The 20,157-nt window shown below is 31.7% G+C and overlaps 4 protein-coding genes across 4 annotated transcripts; all 4 read right to left on the bottom strand.

The window, feature by feature from the left end:
* Positions 1 to 2,878: 2,878 nt before the first annotated feature.
* LOC129216631 (uncharacterized) lies at positions 2,879 to 3,670 on the bottom strand. Its single transcript, XM_054850848.1, has one exon. The coding sequence runs from the start codon at positions 3,668 to 3,670 to the stop codon at positions 2,879 to 2,881; it is 792 nt and encodes a 263-aa protein (XP_054706823.1).
* A 95-nt stretch (positions 3,671 to 3,765) lies between these two features.
* On the bottom strand, positions 3,766 to 4,563 carry LOC129216630 (uncharacterized). Its single transcript, XM_054850847.1, has one exon. It carries the CDS (start codon positions 4,561 to 4,563, stop codon positions 3,766 to 3,768), a length of 798 nt encoding a protein of 265 aa, XP_054706822.1.
* An 18-nt stretch (positions 4,564 to 4,581) lies between these two features.
* LOC129216629 (uncharacterized) lies at positions 4,582 to 5,472 on the bottom strand. The gene has a single exon (XM_054850846.1). The coding sequence runs from the start codon at positions 5,470 to 5,472 to the stop codon at positions 4,582 to 4,584; it is 891 nt and encodes a 296-aa protein (XP_054706821.1).
* Positions 5,473 to 5,697: 225 nt separating this feature from the next.
* Positions 5,698 to 8,081, bottom strand: LOC129216628 (uncharacterized). The gene is made up of 4 exons (XM_054850845.1): positions 7,659 to 8,081; positions 6,960 to 7,568; positions 5,823 to 6,830; positions 5,698 to 5,706 (listed from the first exon to the last, which is right to left on the bottom strand). The coding sequence occupies exons 1-4, from the start codon at positions 8,079 to 8,081 to the stop codon at positions 5,698 to 5,700; spliced, it is 2,049 nt and encodes a 682-aa protein (XP_054706820.1).
* Positions 8,082 to 20,157: the final 12,076 nt, after the last annotated feature.

Below are 20,157 nucleotides of genomic sequence, written 5' to 3'. Positions count from 1 at the left end.
AAACAGTGGTTCCCAAAAGTGTTCGTACACTTTAAAATTTTTTAGTAAAACCGAAATAACGCAAAACCGAATTCGAATATGAAGTCCAATATTATTGCACATCATTCTTATGTCATTCTAAATACAATCCAGTAGTTTTTTCAAAATATTCAAGGATCTTCTTTTTGAAATGGGTAAAACGACGAAGAGACATAGAAATTACACGCCACAAAAGTCATCGTACACTCAAATATTTTCGAATAAATTCATGACTAAAATTATCATATGCTGTTTTTTTTTAATATTTTTGCATTGCGATGACCTTTAAAAGTCATTTGGCTTTAATTTTTTGTTTATTTATTCCTTAATGTTGTGCTTATTACTTTAAAATGGCTGGTATTCGTAAAAAAAACAACAAACGCCATTTGAAATTTGAATTTTTTCCTCACAGTAGCGTAAAATTGGTTTGAAATGTCTCTAAATTAGTTAATTTATTCCATTCTATAGTAAAGTGGTTGATAAAATGCTTTTAAGAAAAGATTCGGACCGAAAACAAGGTAAGAATAGGTTAACCGGTAAAGTTGACAAAGCGTGATCGGAGATTTAAAGTTAAAAAAAATATGAAAAATACACATTTGAGTGCTGTAAAAGTTTTTGCAGACTTAAATGAAAAATTTTACATTTAATTTTTACCTAAAATTGTTCTTCAAGTTCTCTGATTAGCTGGATTAAATCGGACCTCTTCCCGCAGAAATTTTCTTGGTCGTACGAAAAACAGAAAGCTTACACTTTTCGTCGCAAAATCAGTGATAAATAAGCTCAAAACGTTTTGGAATTACGTCTTACTTACAGATAAAAATGAATTCAACATTTTTGGTTAAATTGTTGTGCAATTGTTAATAGAATAAAAAAAACTAAGAACATAATCTTAAGAACTTAGTTTGATCAGTTAATAAGGACGGTGGAGGTGTTCTAGTGTGAGAGTGCATATCAGCACCAGGACTTGGTAGTTTGGAATTTTTTAAAGAAATAATGAATTATGCTGTTCATTTAAATATTTTAAAAAACAATTTTAAACTCTTAGCCAGAAATTTGGTTATTGGAAACAACTTTGTTTTTTTTTATCAAGATAACGATACGAAGCACACGATTTTTAACGTTTGCGTCTAGTGCCTCGAAAATTGTCCTAATGTTTAGAAAATACTCCCTCAATCTCCAGATTTGAACTTCATGTACCATATTTAGAGATATATAAAGGCTAGATTACGAAAATATGGCTTTGAAACGAAAATAGAGCTAGAAACAGTAAGACTGGAAGTGTGGTTGAACACTTACTCAGAAATTAAGCAAAACAAAAAGAAAGAAAAAAGAATGAAATTTATTCCCAGAATCTTAAAAGGTGTTGTTCATACTGCATGATATTCTACTAAATAATAACTTAATAAAAAGTTAGATTATTCAATAATATATAGACATTTTTTAAAGTGTACGAAGACTTTTGCGAGATACAATTTCCGGCACTTTTTGGTTTTTGATTTTTAAATAATTAAGTTTCAATATTTTTTAAAAACTTTTCATGTAGTTTTGTTGAAAATCTATCATAGATCTTATAATTAATTACCTATTTCGAAATATTAATTCTAACTAATGGATAGAGGCCTATTTTGTTGAAAGTTGTAGGTGTAGGAACACTTTTGGGAGCCACTGTATAAATTATACTCTCCGCCAAAAACGGCAAGAAAACAAACACTCACATTCCATCAAAACATTTCAATAAATCAAATTTATTTTATCGTTGCCATTCAAAAACAGTTAATATTGTAAATAGTAATTAAATGTAACAATTTAAAGAAATATATAATGTAGCAAATTATAATAATTTGATAGTTAATAAATGTAAAACACGGCAAACAATAAATTTAAATATCAGTTACATTTATTTCGAAATTTCGCAAAACTTGGTTTAGAACGACAGCAAAATCATAAAAACTCTGTAAAAGAGGCTCTGATCCTGTGAAATACAACTTTTCACTGTGCACAGGGGGAATACTTAAACAAAGAGAATTCAATGTTGTTGCTTTGTATCAGAAGCCATCATAGATATTCCAAGAGATCCAAAAAATTAACTGGTTTTGACATACATAGTGATTTTTTCACTATCCTTAAGGTTATGTTTTTCATTTTCATTCTTTATATTAAAATCTATAGGTTGACGTTTAGGTTGCTTCTATTATTACCTGAAACACGCATCCATTGTACTGCATGATGTAAAACTACGAATAGTTGCTTCGTAATATTCTAAAAGGTAAAAAAAAAACTTAAATATGTATTAAGCTTCGATATTCTCAGATGGATTAGAATTTCTAGTGCTCTCTTGCATTCTGAAAACCCGGTTACTTCAATCTGGTTAAAACTAAGTTACCACACTTCTCTATTGGTATAGGTTATTCAAAGATTGAAATATACATGAAAAAATGAGTCAAGCTCTTGGTGTCGCGAAACAACTTCTAACTCTCTTCTGCCACGCGGTTATAACAGATACATGAAACCAATTAACTTAAAACATTTTATTGAAGAAAAATTATGAACTAAATGCACGAACATAAATTAAAATCATAACATAACTAACAGAAGCAACATAAGCCCTTGAACATGAATTCACTGAGTATATATACACCAAACTGCTTGGCTAATACTGTTGCCATTTTAAAAAACATAAAAGTTTTTCCACATACTCCCCACCTGTACTCTTTAATGAGTACACTAAAACTTAATATAAATTAAACAGATCTATCAATTTAAACTAAATTAGACATTTCAATCATCACTTGAATTAACAATCAACATACTTCAGTCTGAAATTAAACTAATTTAAACATTCAATAAACAATACATTTCATTACAAAACAGTCACTTCGAATGGATAGAGTAGTTGAATTGCTCTTCTTAAGCAACCTTTAGACGTGCGGACTATGCATGCACGTACATTGCCATCTCTTCCTATGAGAACTTTATCGATCACACCCATGTCCCACAGTAACTTATTTTTCAAAGGTCCTTCAACAAGCACTACATCTCCAATTTTTAAGTTCTGTTGGGAGTGAGGAACTAAAAAATTATGAGCACTTCTCAATTGCAATAAATACTGTTCTTTCCATTGAGACCAAATTTGCTTGATTAAACGAGTCTGGAACAATTTACGTTTCTGTAAAGTCTTTTGGTTAGAGCTTTTGTCAAATACCTCAAGGAAATAATTTGGAAAGTTAATCTTGTCCTTTCCTGGAAATAAAAAACATGAAGGTGTTAATGCAATTGGTTCATTTAAATCATTGAACTCATAGGTAATTGGTCTATTATTCAAAATAAACTCAATTTCTGTAAGGATGGTAGCAAGCTCTTCTAATGTCAACAGAGCTCTACCGAGTATTTTTCTCAGCGGGTCTTTAATACTTTTCATCAATCGTTCCCAGAAACCTCCCCACCATGGAGAACGTTCTGGAATAAATTTCCAAATGATGTTTTCCGACGCTACAAAATTCTGCAGCTCTGGATGCTTTATTATTTTACGAAAAGATTTCAGTATTTCACAAGATGAACAGAAAGTCTTTGCATTATCAGAAAATATTATTTTTGTATTTCCTCTTCTTGCTAGGAAACGTCTCAAAGCGAATATAAAACTTTTTACGGACATATCTTGCACCACTTCAATATGAACCGCTCTAGTTACGGCACATGCAAATAATACAATGTACACTTTCTCACAACTGGTTAATTTAGATTTAACAGTTATTGCACCACTAAAGTCAGTTCCCACATTAGTAAACGGTGGACTTTCAGCAATACTTCCAAGGGTAATTGACCAGTTAACTGCTTAGCTGGTTTTAACGAATATTTTTTGCAGATTAAACAAGTAGAAATAACTCTTTTCACAGTCTGTCTTCCTTTCGGTATCCAGAATTTCTTACGCACTTGAGCTAAAGTTGATGATACACCCGAATGAAAGACACGAAGATGTTCATGAAAAATCACCAATTCCGCAAATTTCGATTTCGGAAGTAAAACTGGATGTTTTTCATTTTCAGTCAATGGAGCCTCCTTTAGACGTCCTCTTACCCTAAGAACACCAGTCTCGTCCAGATATGGAGATAAGGAATAAATCTTAGAAGATTTACTAATCTGCCGATTCTTTTGAAGCCTTTGAATTTCCTCGCGGAACACTTCCCACTGCACAGTTTTTATCCACATCTCTTCAGCTTCTTGTAATTCTATAGCACTCAGTGGACCCTTTTCAATTGACAATTTTCTGGACTTCGAAATAAATCTCAACACCCATGCAGTCACTCTCAGTAATTTTTTGAAATTACTAAAGTCGTTAACTTTTAATACAGGACTGTACAATGAAACAACCGTGTTAACACTAACTTTCAAAAGTTCAACTTTCGCCGCGTCATTCGTACAGTATTGTTTCTGCAACGGCCACTCATCACTAGGACTAGCCAACCACTTTGGTCCGCGCCACCACACGCTGTCATTTTTCGACAAACTCAATGATTCACCTCTTGTCAGTTTATCTGCTGGATTCATTAAACCTGGACAAAATTTTCACACACTAGGCGAAGTCATATCTTGAATAAGACAAATACGATTTGCAACAAATTGTTTCCACTCCCTATATGAACCTCTAATCCAACACAAACAGATTTCTGAATCCGTCCATAATATTACTCTATCAGACGAATTATTAAATAAACCAGACAAATATTTACACAATTTTGCAGCCACTAACACTCCTAACAATTCCAGTCTCGGAAGCGTTAACTTTTTCAACGGTGCCACTCTGACTTTTGACATTATAAAGGACGTCGAAACTTCACCCTTCTTATTACTATACCTAAAGTATGCAACCGCACCATAAGCCACTAATGACGCGTCCGAAAATATGTGTATTTCAACAGAATCCCTAAGGTCACTCACATTTAAAAAGAAATATCTTTCTACCGTTATTAAATCTAAATCTTTAATCTCCCCATACCACTTCCTCCACTTCAAAGTCAAATTCTCTGGCAATTCATCATCCCAATCTGCACCTATTTTCCAAATATCTTGCATTAAACATCTAATTCTTACAACAAAGGGAGATAAAAAACCCATTGGATCAAATATCATTGCGGCTGTCTGCAGCACACAACGCTTAGTATTTTTCAACGAAGATAAATTACTCAACAAAGATTTTACATCTAATGACAAACTGTCCTCCTTAGTATTCCAATTCAACCCCAACACCTTTAACTGACAACTTTCCAAGCACTCACTAGTACTCAGACCCTGGTCAACCCATAAAGATTCCAATTCAACTGAATTAGATCTGAGCTTTCTTAAGTTGAAACCCCCATCTTTCAAAACTGATACTGCATCAGATGACAACTGAAATGCTTTTTCCACGCTTTCAGCTCCAAAATACAAATCATCGACGTACAATGAACTTTTCAACATTTCAACAGTTGTACGTCTATTATCTTCATATTTTTTATGTGAGTTTTAATTGTAGCACTGAGAACAAAATTTGACATTGTACAACCGAATGGTAATCGATTCATTTGCATAATTTTATATCCCTCAGAGTTATTTGAAGTCCAAATAAATTTCAAATAGTTACGATCATTTTTTGCAATACTAATCATAAGGAAAGCCTTTTCAATGTCTGCATTGAATGCAATTTTAAACTTCCTAAAGTTTAACATAATATCAAGAATGTTAGCGTTTAAATTTGGACCACATTCTAACGCATCATTTAACGAAATATTTTGCTTTAATTTTGAACTACAATTAAAAACGAGTCTCACTTTAGTCGTATCCTTATCAATCCTAACAACAGGACGATGTGGCATAAAGTATTCGTTTTCAGTTCTAATACATTCCTGAACTATACCTAGCCGTTCTTGTTCCTCAATAATTTTATTATATTCTTTAGCCAACCATTCATCCTTCCGAAGAATTATTTGCAATTCATCAAATCTTTTCTTTGCATTACAAAAGTTATTCCCTAACTCAATCGGGGAAAATTTCCATAGCAATCGTGTTTCATATCTACCCTGAATGAATTTTAAATTTGATTGAAATCTATCTATTATACGCTTATCTGTTAAAGTTAATTCTTCCTTATCTGTGATACCTAAAACATCAAGATCCCAAAGAACCTGAACATCCTTTGCAATTACGCAATCCGTAGCCAAAACTCCTACGAAGCTTGAATTGCAATTTTGTTGGACCCCCTGAATAGCTAACCCAAACATCGTTGATACGCAACTTAATGTTTCATTGATTTTGAACACTTTTGAATCGCAAATTATACCCCAAAACACATCCCCTCCAATTAAAACTTCAATTTCATTTTCACTATTACACATATCTGCAAGGAACAAGCCTTTCTGTTGCAATGCATTTTGAACGTTGACATTAGGTACTGCTAAGGATGCTGAAGTTATTGTTTGCATTACTAAAACTTCAATTTCAATTGATGATTCAGAATTATTTCTATTTGATAGTTTAAGTTTTGCAACCTCATAAATTCTTTCCGATGTTTTTACCGAACCGAAAGAATAAACTGAAAGCCTTTCCCTTCTAACTATATTTAATTTTAAACGACTTGCTAAAGATTTTGTAATCCAAGATCTTTCAGAACCGTTATCTAAAAGTACTCGAGCAATTTCTACAGAATTTGAATCTTTACCTGCACTTGCAATAACTGAACATGTAAGCAATAAAATATTTGATTTTAAAGCCGACGAATTACATTGCGTCACAACAGAGTTATTTTGTTCATTAACTTTGTCATTACTTAAAGGTTTATTCTTAGCATTTTCACATAAAACGTAACTGTGAAATTTACTTTTACAAAATTTGCATTCAACTTTTAACCTGCACATGCGACTGTAATGATTTTTCGAAAAACATTTAAAGCAACGGTTTTCATTTTTTACCTTATTTCTACGATCTTCGATAGTTTTATACTCACAAAACTCATGATCTGGACTATTACAAAATACACAATGCTTTTTTGTACTAGCCACATAGTTTGCTGTTGCAGCATAGTTTTTATAACTCTTACTGTTACTTGACCCATTTTTACAATCATTCTTATCCGAATTTTCTGAACCAGATTTAAACGATTCCGACTTTAATTGCACAAGTAATGCACGTTCACGCGATTGAATTTCACTTTCTAAGAAAGTAAGAACGTCCTGAAATTTATACCCTTCCGAATATTTTCTATTGAATTCCAAAACAAGATCTCTAGGAACACGATCAAGTATGATTGGTGTTAACAAATTACAGTATGAATCTATTTCGATGCCTAAACTTTTCAAATTCCTAATTTGAACTTCCACTTTCTCAAAAAAATTTCGCAACCTATTTAAATCCCTTGAATTATACACAGCAGGAATTTTCAATAAATTATTCATGTGTAACTGAATCAAAGTATGTGTATTACCAAAACGCTTTTTTAATAATTCAATAGCCGAATCGTAATTTTCTTCTGATAAAGTAAAACCTTTAATGCAATTTGCTGCAGCACCTCCCAAAAATGTCTTTAAATAATTAAACTTGTCAATTTTGCTTAAATTTGTATTTTTATCAATTGCATTATTAAACTGATTCATAAACTCCAAATATCCCACTGGATCCCCATAGTAAGTTTTAATGTTTAATCGAGGCAATTTTACAGTCCTAACATTCTGAACATTTAATTCTGAGGAATTAACTGAACTGGAATTGTTAGTTTTAGTCTCTAAAAGTTCTATTTTATTTTTTATTCGTTGCTCCCAAAGTACTATATTTTCCGAATATTCTTCGGAAGTAGTACAATCCTTTTCAATTTCATCTAGCGGTAAATACGCTTCAATATCCAAATTCACAAATTTCAGACTTTTTTCTTTCTCAAGTAATTGCTCATGAAACTCTTTCAAAATACTCGACTTAGTATCATTATCCTCGCTGCAAGTTTCAATCTTCACCAAAAAGTCATCTATTTTTTTAATTAGTTTAGTTGTCGTCATTCTAATAGCTGCTCTTTTAACTTTTAACTTTTCAATATCTGCCATTTCAATGCTTATTTACTTCAATTACCAACTAACGTATATAAAAGCACAATTTCTATAATTCTCAATTCACGAGTCAAATTTCCAACTATTCAACAACAGTTCAGCTCACAACAACACAGTAGAAATAACACAAACTTCAGTCAAAATAGAAATGAAAAACCACTCACAACCTTTGCACGTGCCACAAAATTTCCAACAACTTCCACAAGCAACTTCAAACACAACTCTCACAATTTCCACCTTTTACGACTTCGCGGCCTGATGCACCAAAAATGCTGTCGCGAAACAACTTCTAACTCTCTTCTGCCACGCGGTTATAACAGATACATGAAACCAATTAACTTAAAACATTTTATTGAAGAAAAATTATGAACTAAATGAACGAACATAAATTAAAATCATAACATAACTAACAGAAGCAACATAAGCCCTTGAACATGAATTCACTGAGTATATATACACCAAACTGCTTGGCTAATACTGTTGCCATTTTAAAAAACATAAAAGTTTTTCCACACTTGGATAACGTACTAGGGCAACAAGCGTTGAACTGTCAGTTCATAGCCCTTTTAAAAATAATCATTTTTGCGTGAAATTTCCGATAAAATAAGTTGTCCCCACAAATCTTTACTACAAAGTTATTTCTGGGCAATTCCACCGGTAACTGACTGTTATTTTTATAGCAAGACAGTAAATATTTTGTATCGTTCAACGCAAAATAGACGTTGTGCAAACGATCTTTTTTCCTGGATTATTCTATTTTTTAAAGTTGAATTTAATGGTCTAAATGAATTCACGAACTATATTTTCGTTGATTTTTAAAAATTTGTTAGTACTTTGTCATTCATTTACCGTGCTTTTGATAAATTTTTTTCAAATCATCCAAAATGTATTTCAAAAATTGAATTGGTCCATTAAATTCAGCTTAAAAATACAATAATACATTAGAAAATATCGTTTTCACAACGTATATTTTGCGTTGTATCTTGCAAAATACACACTGTTTTGCTCTAAAAATTTCAGTGAGTTACCCGTAGAATTGCAATTCCATAAGGATGTGATTTTAATGTCGTTTTTCTGCTAATCATAAAATACTTAATGTAAAAACATAAAAGTAAGATATACGGAAAATAGTTCTTCTTTTACTTATTTAAAAAAAATATCTTAAAGTATCCGCAAAGGATAGTTCTGTAAAAATATATGTATGTCTAAAAATAAATAATGTGTTCATATATAACTTTCCTACTTACTATTTACTTTTTTAAGGCAATGATAGTTCGTTATAACTATTCAACATTTCTTTCCCTTTAAAAATAGAACTACATAACGTCAAGAAGAATTTATAGAGGAAAAGTACCTCAAGGCAAAACCTACTTTCAACGACTTAAAACTTGAATCATATGAATCACTGCTTTAAAAAATTCTGTTTAGTTTCAAATGTTCTTCAGTTTATTTCATTTGAAGTTGAACTATTTTATAAAACAGAAACGTATACTAACTTTAAAAATATCTGTGAAACTAAGTGTTGGTTTCCTTAAATTCATGCAGTTGAACAAATGCGAAGTGTCATTTAACGTAACTTTTATTTGTGTATGTATACTACTATCAATCATAAAAAGAATTACATCGATTCATGTGTGAAGAAATTTGCTTAAGTATTAGAAAAAAATCTGAAGAACAGCGGAATAATCAACTTATTCTTCTATGTAACCTATTGACCAGAATCTATTCAAGTGTATTTGGCAAACAACTGTTATTTTATTCGTATACATTCTTTTTTTTTTTTTTGAAAAGTAAGCTTGAAGTTTAAACAGTTTTTTTCTGAGCAAACGCGATTGCGTATTGTTCTCACTTGACTGTTTTGATGTGCTATCATTTTATTTTCACGCCAGCACCCTCTGCAGCATCACCGTCGATCGGCTCCTCACGATGCTGCTTCTCTAGCGGAAGCCATCTCCAGGTTGCGTCAATATCCTACACTTACACGAATACATACTCGCACGTACAAACAAACACATACACACACATACATACACCTACACACAAACACATACACACCATACACACACACGCATACATACAGACACCTACACACAACTACCCACACACTCATGCCTGCACACATACGCAAACAAATATAAGTAGACGCAAACAAGCCTACACACATACACATTCCCCCTACCACAAACACTCATAAATGCACGCAGACATAAACACACATGCCTACACACTTACACATACCCCCTACACACAACCACACCCCCCCCCCCGACATACGCCTACATACACACACACACACACACACACACACCCGTGATTGCGAAAAACATAATTTGAATTCAAAATGTCAAAATTCAAATTATTTTTTAAACTTATTTTTGGATTTTAAGCGCATTAATATCTCAACTATTAAAGGTTTGGATTTTACCTGGGGTATAAGCAAATGTAAGTCAGTTTTGTAAAACTACAACAAAACTACTAATTTTGAATTTTAATCACTTTTTTTTTTTTGAATATATACATTTCTAAAAATAAAAAGCATGTTCTGCTAAGCTAACAAAGCAGTGTTTAAAATATATTATATTTCCATTATTTTTGAAAGTAATCTGAGATAAATTTTTAAAGTAAAAATAAAATAGAAACGAAAAAGGCAACTAGAAATTTGAAAATTACATGTATTTTTTCGATCTCAAAGTTACGGGAGCACATTATTTTGTTACCTTAGTTCTACTCATGTTTCTAATCACAAAATTTTTGATTAAAAGTTTTTCATTCCAAATAAGTACATATTCCTGCTACAATAATAATGATAAAAAAAACAAGTATTGAAATTTCTTCACACAAAAATAGGATAATTTCGCACGTTCAGTATTTTTCTGATCAATATTACGCTAAGCTTGATAGAAGAAACTATGTATTAAAAATTGTAAATTTCGTTAAAAAATCTACTATTATTATTAATTTAACAAAAAAACATTAACACAGATTAGTCATCTGGTTGGAAACACATTGACCTCACAAAACAGAAAGGATAAAAATGTCAGCTACAGGCATAAAACACACAAACTTCTAATTCTCCAAAAAGTGCATCATTTATGCACAACCATACATACATTTTTACTTTTTCACCTAGCCGACACTATCAGTGCCGGCAAACTGTCGCAATGAATCAAAAAAACAAAAATTATAAGTGCTTATTGCACTTGCATATCTTCATTAGTTCAAAGAAAATTGGGTTCGCTGTGTTCGTATATTTGCATGCACTATTTATCCTTACGATCTACAAGAAAGATATTTTTTCGTTCATTTGCGAATTAGAAAACTCGCGATGGTTTTATTACTCTTCTTACTGACGTCACGATTTATTATACTTAGGCACGAACAAAGATTGTTAGAGGCGGAGCCGATGGTAGCTCATGAAGAAAAAAGACATAGAATCGTTTGCAGTTTATGAATCACAGATAATTTTTATGCTGTGTGTGTTATGGCAGGGAAACGAGAGACTGTAATGAAAACTGATAAAATATCGGATTTTCGTTTTGTTAGTTGCTACTTTGAGCTAATATTCTGAGATTTTTCTTATCGATTGTTCGATTGTTTTTATCGTTTGCTTAGCTAAAAACTTTAACGTGAATATGTGAATATCACATTTAATGTTACTGTTTAGACACAACATGAATGCCCACACTCACACACGCACAAATATATGTATATATATATATATATATATATATATATATATATATATATATATATATATGTGTGTGTGTGTGTGTGTGGGAACTAGCTGACAAGCCCCAACCCAACTACATGACGAGAGATCGTGCAGTGGCGCTGCCAGCGTCTACGTGGCAGCGAGAGTATTACCATATTGCGTGGGAAGGGATATAGCGTGATTGACTGCGGTCAAGAGAGGGGACCTGTATGGTTCGCGCCCTGTGAAAGGCTTGGCTGAGGTCGAGTACCGCTTCAAGTACCAGTGCTGGAAGGTACCGTGGTACCATGTGCCAGATTGGGACCGAATGCAGTGGTATCCAGTAGTTAGCGGACATTCATTTTCACGTGTAAATAGATCATCATCGTCGTTAAAGTACCATTTGTAGATAAGCATCTAATAAATAATTAATCAGTTAACGTGGAAGTCTATGTGTCCCCCCATATATATATATATATATATATATATATATATATATATATATATATATATATATATATATATATATATCGCAATAAATTGGACAAAGTTTTTACAATTAGTTTTCTGAAGGAAAAAAATTTACATTGGAGAAAATTTAATAAAAAAATAATTTTTCCGCACACTGTAAAGCAGAATATGAAATATTTTATAAAACTAGACGTGATATATAGGGGTTAACAATATGGAGGGGGGCGGAACGGTCATTTTATACGGGTTCCAAAAATTGTATAACGCCCTCCCCTGCATATCCTACACCTACATACACACACACGCACGCCTACACGCCCCCTCCCCCTGAATTCTTACACGCACACCCACGTTCATACTACATACAATACAAACGCGCACGTAGATAAACACACACGCTTTACACGTTCGTGATTCCGAAAAACATAATTCGAATTCAAGATAACAAAAATTCAAATTTTTATATTTTAATGCACAAAGTTAGCACAAAGATTACGTTTACGGTATAGTGATGTAGTATGCCGATTTGTTTGATTATAAGTTTCTGTGATGTCATGCTTTTGAACAAAAAACCTCTTGTTCATTGAAATGAATTTAAAAAAAAAAACTCATTTTATAATATATATATTTTTTAATTTCAAAAAAAGATTGTTTCGGTGCTTTACAGTTGAGAAAAAGTGAACAGTGGCGCATTTTCTGTGTTCTAGTTCAAACATTCATCGCCTTAAGGACTCTATTGCACTAAGTAGATGATGGTATACACTACATATTCTCTTGTATACGTCACTCTTCTCCTACCACGTTCTTTTTTTTTTTTTTTGGACAGGAATACTAACGCCGTCTTCTTCACCAGGTGTTAGGTTTGGTTGGAATAAGTGGGTCTTCCCCCTAAAACTGAAATATATATATATATATATATATATATATATATATATATATATATATATATATATATATATATATATATATATATAAAGTTTTCAAACTTTTTTTTTTGTCACCTTCTTTTTTTTTGTGTTACCTTGTCTTAAAATTATTATCAATTTTGTTCAAACAAATTAAACAACTTAAAAATACTCAAGGGTCATTCCATAGTGACTAACGTAACATTCGCAGCTGATTTTCAAACTCTTTTTACTTACACTGGGAGTAAAAATAAATATGTTTTGGTTTAATATGCAGATTTAAAATGTACAAGGTGACTATTTTTCATTTCTACCAAGAATTTGAAGCAAAATAAGCGCTGGCAGGTGTTTTTTCACCAAAAAAAGCATCGTGACTAACGTTACATTTTTGCAACCCTGAGAAACAATGCTTATGTTACGAAGCAATTTTTTCTGAAACTTACACAGGCATTTAAAATTGGCCGATATATTTGTAAGAGGTGAACAATCTATTTTTAAAATTGTACTACAGATTTGTTACAGATGAATCTTTTTTGGCCCTAAATGGTACTTTTCCGAAAACTGTGTGTGACTAACGTAACGTGACTAACGAAACCATCGAATAACAAGCAATGAATGCATATAAAAAACTTTTTATAATTAATTTCTTGCTCTTATATTACTTTTACACTTTTTAGGAATCTTCTTTGTGTCGTATTATGGTTCTTTCTTTACTTTTTTTCTATATTTGTGTAAGAAATTGAATGGATGGATTCAGTTCATTTAACTAAATTTGAATGTGCAAAAAAAAAATAAACAAATAAAAAAACTGGGGGTAATTAAATCCTAAATATCTCTCTTTTAAAAAAATAACTTTTTGCAAGTTGGTAGTTTCACTGAATTCAAGTGTTCTGCTGATATACTAGTTATCGTCATAAGAAACTCCGTAATACTATTCAGTGGCATATTATTTTTTATACTGATTCCTCGAACAAATAGTGTTGTGCATCCTTTTGAATTAAAATGTAATATTGGAAAAAAATGTTCAAACGTTTTTGCAGAATGCATTTTAATTCCAGATATCACCGCAAATGTTTGAATTTCTAAATGATCATTTTTGCATTTTCTGAAATATATGGCAGCAGCGCTTATTGTCACTGTATCATGTAACATCTTCAAATGTTTTCCAACGAGCAGCCGTAACGTCATTTTAATAATAGGTGGAGATATATTTTCGAAAAAATAGAGACGTTCTTCTTTGTTAAGGCTTGATTTCTATTATCTTAATTCTTAAGCTTGGATTCTTGCGTTGAATGCACATTCAGTAGAGTACTCATTTTGCTTTACTCACCTTTTTTATTTTTTAATAATTCTTTAAATTTGGAAGTATCTTTATAAAGACCTTTAAAAAAGTATTTTTCTAAGTAAACAGAAGGTCTAAAATGTAATATTACTGGTAATTTTCACCCTTTATATTTTTAATCAATATAGAATGCCTACATATTCAAAATTGTTTATGAAAATGTACATTAAATTAAATAAGTTTTAAATATTAGCAGTCATTTTTAAAATGTTTCGTTAGTCACATGCAAACTGTTACGTTAGTCACAGCTCAAATGTTACGTTAGTCACACTAATTATTTTATATCTACTGATACTAAAATAAATATTTTGCACTTTTTAAGTAGATATGACACACATGTAAGAAAATAAAAAGTGCTGTTTGGTTCAATCATCTGGTTTAGTTTTTAAGCAGAAAATTGTACATTTTCGTGACTAACGTAACGTAAATATTTTCAGTGTAATAACCAAACTAATTAAAATACTTATCTTATAATGTATGCAAAAAGAACAGTCAATTTTATTGGGCCAACATCTAATCATTTAGAATAAACATAGTTATTTTAAAAATTTGCAAAACTTTTTACATTGTACAAGAAAACGTACACGCATGTTTTTTGCACATGCTAAGCCTTTCCTACAACATCGCACGTTTAGAGCCAGAAGAAAAACACCGAATGAAATTTTTGCAAACTGTTACTGGATTTATGTACTAGAAAGTATGCTGAATGAAATGATAGGTCACAATTAAGGCTTTGTGGTAAAAAAATTTCTGAGGTTGAGGTTGACATTTCTATGGAATGACCCTCAACTATGATTTCAAATCAATACCTGTATCCTTTTGTACAAAGGTTCCTTTTGTTTGATTTTTCACAAGCAAGGCATACCTTATCAGCCAATAAACATGTCTTACAGTATAGCACACATAACATACCGGCTAACTACTCCTATTAAAATAATTTCCCTACAGATTACTTCTTATTCTTTCCCGTTGTTGCCTAAGCATTATCCTTCAAGGATATCACGGAGATAATAATCCTTCGTCAAGGTTATTCATACAAGAAAACATGACTAAAACCATTAATATATGACTTCAAATCAAACCCGGTATCATGCTTCATGCAGCACTACCGAACTTTACTGGAATTCGATACATTTCCGACGTTCCAGATTAATTGAATTAGCGGTTCGGGCTTCGGGCAGTTCATTCGATTGGAATCATTGAAGCAGAAGATTCCCTCGGCCACCCTTTTGCAAAGGGAGGAGGAGCAAAGCAAGTGTTCGACGTGTAAACGCTAATTTGAGGAGATGGATTGCACATCAGCACATCGTTTCACACCATACATCATCACCAGCTCATCATTTACGATGACTATCAATAACTACAGCACTGTCGTGTGTGCGGATACTTATGTTAATACAACATGAACGCTTCAACAACATTGGTAGGGTAGCTTGTTTTTTCTGTAATAAATTCAATTTTTTTCCTTCTGTGAATCCATTTAGGTGATTCCGCCAGGAGATTAGTTTTCCTCTGTTTTGCTTTCGAGTGAGGAGTATTAGCATAAAAAGTTCATCATTCGACAGACACTTTCGCATCTCCTGCTTCATATTTTGCATAAGTAAAATTATTTTCCAAAAAATGATGATTTTTCTTTCCCTGCACTGTGCGTAAGGAGAGCTCTATAAGATAAATAGTGCTGTAGTTAACTATGTTAGAGTTCTGAGGTAATACAAAGAGAAAAATAACTCCCAGGTCAGTCGTACGCTAGTATCAGTTAAGCACTCAAGTTCCGGAAGCTCTCACTAAGCGAAAAACTTATAAATATTTATTAAAAATTATTACAATGAAAGTTTTGTTTTGAATATTCTATTCACTATTACATACAATGTGTTAATGTTATCTTCTTGTATAAATAGGTAATGAAAACAATCGAAAATATTACAGTGAAAAAAGTTCATTAAATTAAAAATAAAAAACATTGCATAGTTATCATGAAGAACATCCCGGTTTTAAAAAATTTAAATTTCATAAACTATTACACTTAGCTCTTCTTCTTCTTTTTCGGAATTACAGCCTTGGGCAGGTCAAGACCGTCTCAATCAGTTTCCTCCATCCCGCCCTGTCAGAAACAGATTAAACTTAGCTCTATAAATGATAATTAAAAATAAACTGAAAGTCGTTTTTCACTCACAAATGTTCAATATTTTCACCTTTCGTTACGTGACACACATCTATAACATACATTTTGGAGTGTTTTGTAATGCCAGACATGGGGGGGGGGAGAGTGCGATCTTTCAGTTCTTGCAATGTTGTAGGCCAGCGGTCGGCAGTATGAATTGACTGAAGATCTACTTTCCAAGTTTAATGGGAATACAAGGTCCACTTGTGTGTACGGGAAGGAGGGGGGGGGGGGTTGCATGGTGTATACACTAGGCTTAAACGGACGTTTATTGCATATACATTTTCAAGACCGGAATATTCTTTTATGCTATTTTTGTATAACAAAGACAACAGAAAAAATGCATTTATATAAGAAAATGCTGTTTTTTTATTTTTTTTTTTCAAAAAGAATAACTCATTTTCAATGCATCATTTCACCATGAAAGCATAGAAAAAAAAATGTAATACCTTAAGTTAAAATCTTAAAAAATCAAATCGAGTCAAATTATAACGTAAAAATGTTCAAATTTTTAGTCATCATTGAATTTGGCTGTTGGATTTCTTCACTGTAATTGTTGATTTCACACCATTATGGTTGTGATTCCTGCTAAGTGAAAATAATCTATTGAAGGAGAAAACCTTAGAATGAGTTTTAAGTAGTCAGCTTAAAAAATAGCTATTATCTGGTAGAATATTCATATTTGTTTAAGTATCTTCTCAAGTACTTAAAAAAACTTTCTATTGAATTTTTTTAAATGTCATTTTTTTAAATATTAAAAATTAATTTTTGGTTTAATTACGTTCTCAATCAAAAATCATTAATGTGACTGCCAAAAAGTATTTTAATCCTACATAATCGTAAAATTGCCTTATTACAAGTAAAGAAACCACTGTTTTTATATTTATTATAGCAAAACAACAGAATAAATGCAATAAAACTAATGAGGACTGAACTGCTTATTTCTATAAAATAATAATTGAATCACAAGGTATTACTGAAACGAAAACAGAATGGTATTATAGAAGAAAAAATGTACTATTGCAAAAGCGCTAAAACATAATGTCTGCTACACATTCCAAATTACAGGATTAAATCTGAAACTGGAACTTTCATAACCTTGAACTTAATACTGAACCTTTCTCACAAATGTTCATAAAAAAAAGGGGGGGGGGGGCGGTATGCAGGAATAAATTCATTGTAGTTTAGATAATTACTTGCATATGCCTTTATCTTCACAAATGTTAGTGAGAAAACTTTTGCATTGAAATCAAGGTTGATTTTTTTTTTTTTTTTCAATTTTAAACATAATCTCTTTGTAAGGTAGAGGTGAAGATATGAATTTCGAAATTACTTATATATAATTGCAAATTCATTGTTTTAATATCAATGGAAACAACCAAAACTTATCTTTCTTTTTAAAATGTAAACGAATTATAAACTTATAAAATATATATATAAATATTTGTTCAATTGTGATCTTTTAAACTGTATAAAACTCAGGTCTTGTGAAACAATTACATTTACTTTCTCTTTCCCACTTAAAACTGCTACATGATCTAATTTCTAGGAAAATTCCGAATGCTTCCCAAACCTTTAAACTCATCTAAGAAGATACTGGTCATTTAAGACAGCGGCTAAACCCTCCCTACAGAAAGCAGCTTAATTGAAGAGCTACGGGCTCAGAATGATCTAATCTCAGTGGGTGTCTCCCGTCTCCTCTCCACCCTGTTGATTCCTCCAAGCCACCAATATTGCCTTGATGTGGTAAAAAGTGACTCTGGGTGGGAGACATGACATGGTCCGTAATAGGGCATGAATCATCGGGTTTCTATTGAATCGAAGTAATTTGCATACGCATTTGCATATAAAGTGTCGCCCCTAACGCAGCCTGGTCTCGTAATCTTGTTAAAACAGTGTCTTTTGCTTGAGAGAGCAGCGACTGACGACGCAAATTACTGTCACTTTGGATTGCAGGCTGGTGCTAAAGTTGATTTGGGGCTTCGAGACTGACGTCGGGGCTAAAGGCTGGATCAAGGGAACATTATTTTTTCCATTGTTTGCAATGAAAAGATAATATTCTAAATTGAAACGATGTATGAGTGTACTAAGCAGCAATATTTTTAAGATTAAAACAGGCTATTAGTCTGTGTATTTTCCTTTTTGATCGACATTTCAATAAAAAATGGAATTAAAATAATAATGCGAGATTTGTAGGAGGACGGCTAGAGGTGTAGTCACACTGATTTTGTGCTTAATTATTTTCTCGTACATGTTAAAAAGTAAAGTTTTCTAGAAACCATTAATTTTGTGAACGTCGTGCACTCATTTTGTAAATTATTTTCTAGAACAATAACTAAACTAAAATTGGTTAAAGAGAAAAAACGTAGTTTTAACAGCATTTATAATGAAAACCTCCATTAAATTATAAATTAAACTTTAAAGTCTTGGCTTATAATATTTCAACAAAAACACTACAGATAGTTTAATTCACTGCAGAGATTTTTGTCAGAAAATAAAAGACCTATAAAAAATAAAGTCAATTGCGCATTCTTTCTTGAACGTCATGCGCATTCTAAATGCGTTTTTTTCAGCCTAAATATTTCTGATATTTATTAATAAAATATTTTATTGGAGCTGGTTCATTGAAAACTATATATATATATATATATATATATATATATATATATATATATATATATATATATATATATATATATATATATATATATAGCACAATTTTTTATGTCTTCTCGTTTCTTTCTTTTTTTCTAGGTTAAGTAATTGACACTAAATTTCAACAGAAATAAACCCCAGAGACTAAATGTTTTTTTAAAAATTCTTTTAATGATTTTTTTTTCGAAATCAATTAAAATTTCAGAATGCAGAAACAAGTTGATGCTTAGAAATATTTTATTCGTTAATGTTAATAAATATTAATATTCGTTAATATTATTAATTCGTTAATATTATATAATTTACTATATAATAAATTCGTTAATATATAACATTTACAACTGGCATTAAGTATAATAATGCCTGTAGGGTTGTGTATAACTAGCGGTACCGCACGACTTAGCCCGTAGTAGAAAATTAAGAGGTCATTTGGTTAGCTTGTATATTTACAAATAAGAATGATGAATTTCTCGCCAATTTGATATGTCCGTTTGCTCGCCCTTGTTCCACGTTATGATAATTTTCTCGTCCACCACGTTATGGTACTTTGCGCTCGTCTACGTTATGATAATTTGCTCCGTAAGATTTTCTTAAAATTCGATTAGAAAAAGAACAAAATTGAATTTTCGAAAAATCGCTTAGAGGTGCACACCCTAATGCTACAAACGAATTGTGTGCCAAATTTTCTGAAAATCGGGTGAACGGTCTAGGCGCTACACGCGTCACAAACATCCAGAAATCGAGACATCCAGACAGAGATCCAGACTTTCAGCTTTATTATTAGTAAAGATAACCTACTCAATGCCAACTATAGAACTAATTAAAACTACTTAATGGTTTACACGATC

Source organism: Uloborus diversus, chromosome 2 (genome assembly GCF_026930045.1).
Source record: "Uloborus diversus isolate 005 chromosome 2, Udiv.v.3.1, whole genome shotgun sequence".
Lineage (NCBI taxonomy): Eukaryota > Metazoa > Arthropoda > Arachnida > Araneae > Uloboridae > Uloborus > Uloborus diversus.
This window is presented reverse-complemented; position numbering and strand designations above follow the sequence as displayed.

What these genes read in the sequence shown, in the direction of transcription:
- LOC129216630 (XM_054850847.1), bottom strand. Translation starts at nt 4,563, where the DNA reads ATGAATCCAGCAGATAAACTGACAAGAGGTGAATCATTGAGTTTGTCG.
- LOC129216631 (XM_054850848.1), bottom strand. Translation starts at nt 3,670, where the DNA reads ATGTCCGTAAAAAGTTTTATATTCGCTTTGAGACGTTTCCTAGCAAGA.
- LOC129216628 (XM_054850845.1), bottom strand. Translation starts at nt 8,081, where the DNA reads ATGGCAGATATTGAAAAGTTAAAAGTTAAAAGAGCAGCTATTAGAATG. An exon ending in AAACTTACTATGGGGATCCA is followed by an intron (nt 7,569 to 7,658) that starts GTGGGATATTTG and finishes AATTATTTAAAG; the next exon opens with ACATTTTTGGGAGGTGCTGC. An exon ending in TCGAAGATCGTAGAAATAAG is followed by an intron (nt 6,831 to 6,959) that starts GTAAAAAATGAA and finishes GAAAATGCTAAG; the next exon opens with AATAAACCTTTAAGTAATGA.
- LOC129216629 (XM_054850846.1), bottom strand. Translation starts at nt 5,472, where the DNA reads ATGTTGAAAAGTTCATTGTACGTCGATGATTTGTATTTTGGAGCTGAA.